General features: G+C 42.5%; 1 protein-coding gene across 1 annotated transcript; it reads left to right on the forward strand.

The window, feature by feature from the left end:
• Nucleotides 1-9249: 9249 nt before the first annotated feature.
• LOC311239366 (zinc finger CCHC domain-containing protein 12-like) lies at nucleotides 9250-10314 on the forward strand (the record flags this gene model as incomplete). Its single annotated transcript, XM_084327673.1, has 1 exon — nucleotides 9250-10314. The coding sequence occupies one exon, from the start codon at nucleotides 9250-9252 to the stop codon at nucleotides 10312-10314; it is 1065 nt and encodes a 354-aa protein (XP_084183799.1).
• Between the last annotated feature and the right edge of the window lie 388 nt (nucleotides 10315-10702).

Consider the following 10702-nt stretch of genomic DNA (forward strand, 5'->3'; position numbering starts at 1 on the left):
GACTTATGCTGCACATGTTTGCACATGTTTCTTGCGCTTATTGTTAATGAACACACACACACACACACACACACACACACACACACACACACACACACACACACACACACACACACACACACACACACACACACACACACACACACACACACACACACACACACACACACACACACACACACACACACACACACACACACACACACACACACACACACACACACACACACACACACAGAGGCACACTGACTGACGGATTAAAAAAAGAAGACGACTCACTCATACACACCCATGCACACACAGACACAGACACACACACACACACACACACACGCACACACACACACACACACACACACGCACACACACACACACACAATCATGCACACACATACACATGCACACACAAACACAGGCTTCGGCTCGAAGTCTCATGAGAGAAGCGAGGTTTTCGGAGCTGCCTGGGGAGATACAAAATGTGCTTGATTCTAATATTGTCCTGCTGCGGAGAGAGCGTACATCATTATAGCCATTAGCTGTAATCATGCACGATTAAGGCCAGAGCTAGCCTGCACATGGGCCAGGCCTTACCAACTAACAAGGGCACTGATGGGCCCGTGGACTGGAGCTGGCTTTGCTGCAGTCATCACACGTGACCAGGTTCGGCAGCCTCCTGGCCAGTCTCTCAGAATACTATGACTGCTAGCTCTGATTTCTTGTATTACGGATTGCATTCCGGGTTATAGCTCAAATACAGATTGAATCGTTTCCTTGGACAAAGTGATTTATGGCAGCAGTTGATTGGTAGATGGCTGTCGTGTGTCACACAGTAATGACTGGCTTATGATGGATAGTGATGGAGAAAGGTCAAATGTTCAGAGCTTAGAATGGTTCTGTTTTCAGGAAGTGAGTGTGGTGATTCCGTTGTGTGATGCCTACAGTCAGCTGCAGTGAACTGTCCATAGAAATGGATATGTCCATGTGGCGCCTTGACCCGCTGTCGGAAATATGGCAAGGATGAGTTGAGCACAGACGAACGACCCAGCAAAGCGGGGATTTTTACTGTAGTTGTGCTGAGTTGTGATTTTGATTTGAATTTTATTGAAGTTTATTTCAAATATGCAAACAACAACCAACAAACAGAGTACAGATATAGCCTTAAGCCGTTCAAATAATAAATGTATATAAAAAATGTAAATAAACTAAAAACTAAAAAACAAACAAAAAACACAAAAGTCAAACAAAATCTTATTTTTGGTAATTTACATATTTGAAAAGGAGTGGGAAGAAGCATACACTTATTTAATCCCACCCCTTTTTACTCATCATCAGATCATACTATATTAACTATACTAATTCATACTTTACTAACTGCTGGTTTTATTGTCAGACTTATATTGAAAAAATGTACTTAGTTAACAAAACATTTTTGAATACCTTATTAATATTTGCCAAAACTGTTACCCTGTATAGTTTCTCTAGCCATTTTATATACATATATACAACTACATACCTACATGCACATATATATACATATATATATACATACATACATACATACATACATACATACATACATACATACATACATACATACATACATACATACATACATACATACATACATACATACATACATACATACATACATACATACATACATACATACATACATACATACATACATACATACATACATACATACATACATACATACATACACACACATACTGCCAGTTATCAAATCCCTTCTTCATCTCTGTACCTCTGGAAAACCATTTGACTGTATTTGATTTTAAACTGTTTTATGTTTTGACATTGCTTTAACTCCACAATCAGATCTTTACACATGCACACAAATCAGGTTTTGGTCTAAAGAAGATAATTCATCTGGGAAATCATTATTATTGGCTCAAAAACAACATATTTAAGCATAAACCCATTTGTTTTGCATCAAACAGTTGTGTGCTGCATGATTTCAGGGAACAAAAGACTGCAGAATTGTTACAAACACGTCCATCGCATTGTTATTTCTCACGTAAAAGCATGTATAGCACTATATACGTAGATAGTTATTCATATTTATTATTGTTATATTGTAGAAATGTGTGCATTGAAATGTCTGTAAAGTCTCGACAACATTGAAAATGAGCGTGACCTCAATTGTAATCTCGAGAATAAATAAAGGTTGATGATGATGATGATGATGATGATGATGATGATGATGATGATGATGATGATGATGATGTAAACACACCATAATGTTGTATTTTAGACTTCCGAGTTTACATTTGCTATCCCACCCCCCTCATCCTCCCTGGCCGCCAAGTTCAGCCCCAGACACGATTTAGAACATGATGTGGCACCGGGATTCTTGGTGTAAAATCCTCTCTTGGTGCTTGTTTTCCTCCCCGTCACATCTATTACCCGCTCTTCTCCGCGTGTAATGGAGCAATAGAGGTCAACTATAGTCCAATGTGCAATTAACAGCCCACAATTAAAGATAGCTGATTTCAGAACAGTAAACCGGTGTGAAATATGTAGCGCGTTCTGGGGGATTTGGGAGGCCTTGGGATGATAGTCATTCATGGTAGTTTAGCCGGAGATAGGATTTTGCATAAAGGCTACTGGTATGCATTAGTATGCCATTATGTCCTCTTTTTTCTGCAAAAGGGGTTGACCATGCATTTCCCTGGAATATACAGTATAATTAAAAAAAATAATCCATATAAGTTTGCACTGCTGCAGAAATAGGAGGGCACTTATGGTATTATTTGTCCAGGCTGCCCATTAGTTATCCTTGACTTCCATACAAATTAATTTTACCCCTCAGCACACCGAGGAGCTTGTCGTTACTCTGTATGCATTGAGCGCTACAATATAATTGCACGGTCGGTGTATAAGCACAGGTCAGAGGTGGAGGTGAATTAGAGGCAGATCTCTGGTGGCCAGGCTTCTCCAAGCCCGGGCTGGGCCCTGGGTTTCATCTCCAGAGGCATGGGGAAGAATGGGAAGAGGAATGGACTGTCACACTCAAGTCCCTACTCCCCCCCAAAATAAAATGGTAATTAGGTTCCTTTTGCCCCCTTATTGGATGGAGAGACTATGAGACAGAGCTATCCCTTTACAATTAGCCTACGGCCTGTCCCTCTTTAAGCACAAAAAGAGAAAGAAAGAGAAAAAGACACTGTTGATTAATTTAGACAGAAAATAGTTTGCACCCCATGAACCATTTTAGAAGTGACATGAAAGAAACGAATTATAGCAAATCCAGGAGCCTTAAAGACAAGAGAATGGGGGATGAGATGGTAATTAGTTTTGTTCCTGCCTGGGTCAGAGCAGAGAGTTCCCCGGCCACACTATGAACAAAATGTGTAATGATGAGAGATCTGTGATAGCAGCGTGCGCGGCCCAGAGAGGTACGGTTCTGCAGGAAGATGTGGGGGCGGAAAGACAGCCAACATCTCCCCCATGACATGTGAAGGACAGTGTTTGTCTCACTATCTGATATTTGTCATAATGAGGGGAAGTGTTTGCGTGTGCGCGTGTATTTGTACTGGCAATTGCTGGTGTGTGCATTAGGGCAGGATGTAATAAATAGAAGGGAACAGAAGCCGTGTGCTGTGTCTGGTGCCAGGCACTACAAGTCAACCTGTCAACAAGCCCTAATCAGCCACGACAGGCCTGGGACACAGGCTGAAATGTCCAGCCCTCGCCAGTTCCCTCTCTAAGTGCACATCATTACTCGTCGTGTTACATTTAAAAAACGGTTGGACCCCCATCTCTCTGTCAGCTATCAATTAAGGCCATTATCTATCATGAGGAGCAATCAGAAACCAAACTAAAACAAACTAGCTTGTGTTTATGATACTGTACCTTGTACTGTTTTGTTTTTGCTTCAAATTGATAATTTATTTATTTATATGGAGGAAATATTTGATCAAGATAAATGATGAATGCACATTTCTTATCGAACAGAAGGCAAACCAAAAAGGAGGCAAAAATGCTGCACGTTTGATATTTCACTTCAAGCTACGATAACCATTATCGTTATTATATACTGATTGTGGAAAAATCCCGTCTTCTGTGCAAAATGTCAACTGGAGCAACAAAGGCTTTGACAGATCTGAAAGGCAGTAATCTGATTCAGTGAAGGTCATATAGGACTTCCTGGTTCGGTTTCCACAATGGTGTTTTCTCATGTAAAAGCTGTGGTCATTAATCTTATCATTTCAGTTTTGTTTGCTGTTGTCTTATCATTTGCAATAATTCAGTAATTATCTATTGACAGTAATTAATTAACTGTAAAGAATATAGTATATGGTCGTCGTAAATCATGCAAACAGCATATAAGCCTCTTAACATTGACATTTAATTTGTTTTAATGGTCATAATGATGAGGTTGCTGATTTAAAAGAGGTGTAACGTGTACTTGAATTGTGTACATGAACATCATGGCTAGTTTGGTATTCTGATTAAGCAGTTACTTTTACTGTTACTTTTAAACTATTTTTACAGTCACCATGTTGTCTCACCTACTTCAGAGAGAGTGGGTGTACTAATAATTGCAGACTTTTTAGCTGTCAGAAATTAAATTGGGTTGAGCCCCCAAAACAGAAATAGATAAATCTGTTTTCTCAGATTTGAGTTGCTTTTCGAAAAACGTGTGCCTGTGCCAAATTGGGCAGTTTACAGCAGGGGCTTATAGAGAACTGGCTTTGGCCATTCGGCAGATAGTGCGCAGTCAAGGATCTGAAACAGAGGTGCCAATGTAGCCTTTTGTGGACCTTAAATGAGAACCCCCATCCCACCAGCACCCAACCTCCTTGTCACTCCATGGTCTTAAGCCCAACGGGTCCAGTTGATTAGCCATACAGGCCCTAGTGGGCTCATCTTTATAGCTAATGCAAAGTGGTACCACATGAAATCCATACGAGCCATGTCATCCTACCTCACAGGGAAAGTGGGTAAATATTTCCTCCAAAGTGAAGCTATATTTTGACGGGGCTGGGGGCAGTGGGCAGTGGGTATGCTCCTTTGACTTCTCACCTCAAGATATCTGAATAGAAATGGGCTCAATGGAAACATGGAAGATTCTGGTCTCTACTGCCATGCCCAGTGTATGTTTTTTTTTTTTTTTTTTTATATATCTTTTTCCCCCTCCTTTTTCCTCAGATTTTCTCCCATCCCAATGTTAGTCGTTATGCCAATTCCCAATCCCCTTCCTGGTCGCTGCGCACTTACCCCCCACAGTCGGTCTGGGAGAGTGGAGGCTATCACGTGCTTCCTCCGACACATGTCTAGCCAATCAACCGCTTCTTTTCACCTGGCAGCGCGGACTCTCACTGAGAGCGTGTAATGTGTGGAAGGATCACACTACCGCCCTTAGATCCTATCCGCGCTTAGCAGGCGCCCCGACCGAACTGTAGGAGTCGCTGTTTACAACGACCCGGACCCACCCCGCCAGCTTCTCCCACCCTCTAATACTGCCAATTGTATTAGTGTGAACGGCCAGCCAAGCTGGTGACAACCCCGGAGCTGTGAGCTGGATTCGAACAGGCGAATCCAGCGTCTCCGGGGTTGGTGACGAACACAATCTCCGCTACGCCACCTGACCGCCCCCAGTGTATGTTGTTCTAACGCAGTTTTGGAAGAAAATATGCAAAAAGTATATATATTTGTATCCCTAAACATAAATATGGAACTATTGCCTGAGCTTGTGGAGCCAGTGAGTCAGATAGAGGCCTTGCACAGAATGCTTACGTGGTTATTTTTCTACCAGGATGGCTGCCTGTAGCAACCATTATTTTGTGCAAGAGACAACAGTTGCTATGTGCAAAACAACAGTGTGTAATTTCATTAATTTAAGTTGTAGCCTATATAAGAAATATATCAACAAAAACATCATAATTTGGTAATTACTGGATATTGAAAATAATTCACTGTAGAAAAGCAATATTGTGATTTTCTCATGTTTTACATACTCTACTACTGCACATACATTAGGCCTTTTCTTTTGAAAATGGTTACCAATGGTTACAGGCAGTTCTCCTGCCCCCTGGGGAATATGACTGATACTCTGAGCTCCGAGCCTTTATCTTATATTCATACCAGTGCTCGTTTTCCTATGCTTTTTTTTTTGTTCTTAGCTCTATTTATTTTAATCTTAAAATGTTCTTATGTAGGCTACTTTAGATACTATTGCTACCATGTACAGTAAGTATGTATATGTGTTTCATTACATGTATACTGTATATATACATACATACCTATTATTCGCCTGTTCTATTCTCCATCCCTCTATCATCCATAGCAACACTATATTATCACTGACATCCTGATGGGGGATCCCCTTTGAACAGCCCTTCTGAGGTTTCTCTCCTCCAAGCCGCCTGTGGTGCTTTTCCCCCTATTGCTAGGTTTTAGTGAGTCATTCCTTATCTTCATTGGGGAAAGTCTGGGAGTGTCGCAGATGTAATCCAGGTTTCAGATTCATAACTATTTAAGTTATAAGAACATAACTAGTTAATGCCATTGAATAAGAACATATATAGTTAAGGCTATTATGTAGGAACATAAGTAGTTAATATTATTGGGTACCAAGTCCCTTTGAATTACAGCATTGCTCTTTAATTGCGTCATGACGTGAGATGACGTGAGATGACGTGAGTGAGATAGATGTCGCGACAGCCACGTTTTGCTTTACGGCGCGCAAGTCTTGCTACTGCGCAGATGCAGACACAATCCCCGTAGATTCAACACGCACTTGAACAGAGCTGATAACGTTGCTGGATAACGAGATAATAGCATGATAAAAACAGTTATCAAACAGTTATAAAAGATTCCCCCAGTTGCAAAACCGAAGAAGCGTTGCAGTTAAAGTAACCTGCGGTTTTGGTGAGTTTCATCAACATTGTGCTGTTCATTGTCGAATACGCAAAACGGTTAGCTCCATGCTACAAGCTAATAATGCTACAAGCTAAATAACGTAGCTCATTCGTAAATGTAAACTAGGAAGGAACCATTTCAGAAGTACTTAATTGTATTGATATGCTGTACGTTAAGAACAAGGTCTATATACATTTTGAATGTTTTTGAGAGTTTTATATGAACGTGGGGAATGTTACATATGCTAGTGCACTTTAGCCTAAATTAGCATGGGGCATATGATCCCACGTGCTGGGATGAGACAGTCTACTTTAGCTTAGCATAGCTAAAAGTAGCCTGATTGATTATTCATTCTGAAAGCAATGAAAAGATGATAAGCGATAAAAGATGGTAAATAGCTTTTATTTTCTGAATGCCTGCTCACAAGCAGGCCAGGTTTTTCTAGCACTCCGTTCCACCCTGGGAGCAGTTCCAGGAGTCCAGACCACCCATCACCACGTGTGCCTACGAGGGGACGAGGCGGTGTGCCGGACGATGCAAGATGGCGAGCCAACCCACTGAACCCCTGATATAGCTCAAGGCTAATGCCAGCCTGATTCGAATACCCCTGTTGCCCAACTCCTGTTACCTCAACAGTCCGGTAGGATTGAACTGACTCAACTTGAATTATAGGAACTTCCACGGATTGAACTGATTGAACGAGAACACAAGGACATTCCAAGGGCTTCGACCCCGTTCACCTTTTGTTACTTTGATATTGTATTTTGTATTTGATTTGATTTAATTTGATATATGGGTAGACTAGAATCAAGAAGAGAGACTTAAAGGGTAATTACACCCAGTAAGATACTTGAACCACTGATAAGATACTTGAACTATTGATATTCTCCTATAAGAAGGGAGACTTAAAGGGTAAATACGCCCAGTAAGATACCTGATCTACTGATGTTCTCTTGTAAAGAGGACAAGTTAAAGGGTCAATGTACCCAATAAGATACTTGATTCCCATTGATGACATTGATTATAGTTGAATCACTGATGGTTCTCCTGTAAAGAAAGAAGGTTTAAAGGGTAATTTCACCTAATAAGGTATTTGCATTCCCATAACCTAGAATATTCCATTTGGTACTTTTGTTGTGTTACACCTTCAAAGGAAGAGTTTAAAGGAGCATTTCACCTAGTAAGGTATTTGCGTTCCCTGCACATTTAAAGGTTTAAATTGATATGTTTAAACATTTACCCATTGAAATGATGAACTGAAATAGAGTTTACTGGTGATAAAAGGATACATCCAATATCCAATCTTGAACCTAGCTTTTAGCTAAAGATAACCTCAGAGACGTCTGAACCAAACCTAATGTGTTGATCTAATCAATGGACTAGGACTTGATATCGAACTAACCCTCCATAAAGGAGAGGTTATTGAAAGAACCTAAAAGGGATACTTCACCACTACCGTTTACGTATGTATTATGTATGTCTAGCTAGCGCGCATTGATTAACACCGGTTATTGTTATAATTCTGTCTCTGGTCCACTATTCTTAAATTGTGCATATTACTCCTCTCCTTGTTTCGTACCTAGAACTGTGCCGGTGGCGAACAGCTGTTACAAGTAGGTGACACAAGTGCTACATAAATTTGGCGAGCCAGCCAGGAGGAGTATATCACAATTAAGAGGACCAGTCTTTAGGTCAGAAACTTAAATAGCGTGTAGCGATGGACGTAGTTCAAACTAGCAGCGTGAAAATCCCTAATTCGGTCATAGTCAGCGGTATAACCGATATTACCACTGACGATGAACTGAATGACTTTCTGGTGAAACACGGCTCCATTCGGAGAAAGCTCCTCGTAGACCCTTCCGAGTCAGAGCCAGGAACACGTGTTATTATAGAATACGAAAGTAGCGAAGCCGTGCAAGCACTTTCCAATTACCGACTAAACACGGCCAACGCTAGTTACCTCATTAGAGACTTAGCCAGCGTATATGGACCTGTAGTCAGCAAGACGGCTACACAGACTTATCTCTCAGACCTAAAAGAGATAGCGAAACTGAGTGGCGAAGACCTCGCGGAAGTCCTAAGGAGAGAACTCTCCACCATCGGCGACGGCCTCACCCTGAACGATCCTGAACCCCAAACTGACGAAGAAACAGGTGGGGAATTATTCGACGAAGAAGCAGGTGGGGAATTATTCGAAATGGTAGACCAACATGTTCCAGAGGCTGCAACACAAGCTAGCCCCCCTCACCCAGAACAATCCAGGGCAGCAAGTCCGACAAGAGCACAGCCGGTCTCCTTCACCAGCGCGCTCTCAAGAGAATGCACAACCTGCTCTGAGACAACCCACCTGAGGTGCAAAAGATGATTGTGGAGCATGTAGTGCGAAGCGAAGACTCAGCCATGCACAGCCAAGCATCACTGAGACTCAGACTCTTCTCTGGGCGAAGACCTCGGCCCGACAGAGAAGTAGACTACGAGACATGGCGTTCCAATGTGGGGCTTCTTCTCAAAGACACAAAATTGTCTGATCTACACAAGTCCCGGAAACTCCTAGATAGCCTCATGGCACCCGCCATTGACATCATAAGACACCTGACACCTGAATGTCCCCCAGGAATGTACCTGGAGATCCTCGACTCCGCCTTCGGAACCGTCGAAGATGGAGATGACCTTTTTGCAAAGTTCCTCCATACAATGCAAAACAATGGAGAGAAACCTTCAGCTTACCTTCTACGACTACAGGTGATGCTGAACACCACCTACAGAAGAGAAGGAGTAGCTGCAACCGACCTTGATCAGCAACTTCTAAGACAATTCATCAGAGGCTGCTGGGACAACACCATGATAACTGAGCTGCAACTAGAACAGAGGAAGAGAAACCCACTTACCTTTGCAGAGTTCCTCCTGTTACTCCGCACAGCAAAGCGCTCTTCCAAAGAATGCCACATGAGACAGTACCTCAACGTTTCAAAGCCAAGGGTATCGAGTAACTACCAGGGCATCTGGAACCAATGCGAAGAGGAATGCACTTCACAGCCGATTCCGGACACCAGCTCCGAAGTCCAAAGTTTAAAGGCTCTAGTTGCAGACCTACAGACACAGCTCACAAAAATACCGAAAGACAACAAGAGAAGACAAGCGAGGCCAGCTCCCAAGCAAGAAGCCCCGGCATCAGTTAAACCGAAGCCGACGACTGACAGAGGTACTCCCAAGTCCCAAAAGTCAGAGACTCCAAACCCAAAGAACTACACAAGCAATAGACCAAGACCCTGGTATTGCTTCAGATATGGAGAAGATGGACACATAAGACCCCACTGCGAGAGTGAACCAACCCCCTCTCTGGTGGTCTCGAAAAAGAAATTACTAGAGGAGAAACAGCATGCATGGGACGCTAAAAACAAAGCCTCCAAGCCTGATTTAAACTAAAGTCAGTTTCTGCTGAGGGACAGCGGGAACTGAGTCACGAGAGAGACGTCCCAGACGGAAGTGGCGAGCCTCCAATATGTGCTCGGCCTCCCATACCAAAGAAGTAGCCCTACCAAAAGGACTGGTTGGAGCTAAATGCACTGCACAAGTAACCATAGAAGGTAAAGAGTGCAGCTGCTTACTCGATACAGGCTCCCAAGTGACAACGATCCCGAATTCCTTCTATCAAGAGAACATGTCTCATCTACCCATCCACTCCTTATACGACCTGCTTGAAGTGGAAGGAGCCAACAGTCAGGAAATTCCCTACCTCGGCTACGTCGAGACTACAATCAAGTTTCCCAAGAGCATGTTCGGAGTAGACATCGAATGCCCACCCTAGCGCTGA

The sequence above is a fragment of the Notolepis coatsorum genome (assembly GCF_963971535.1).
Source record: "Notolepis coatsorum genome assembly, chromosome: 13".
In the NCBI taxonomy this organism is placed as follows: Eukaryota; Metazoa; Chordata; class Actinopteri; order Aulopiformes; family Paralepididae; genus Notolepis; species Notolepis coatsorum.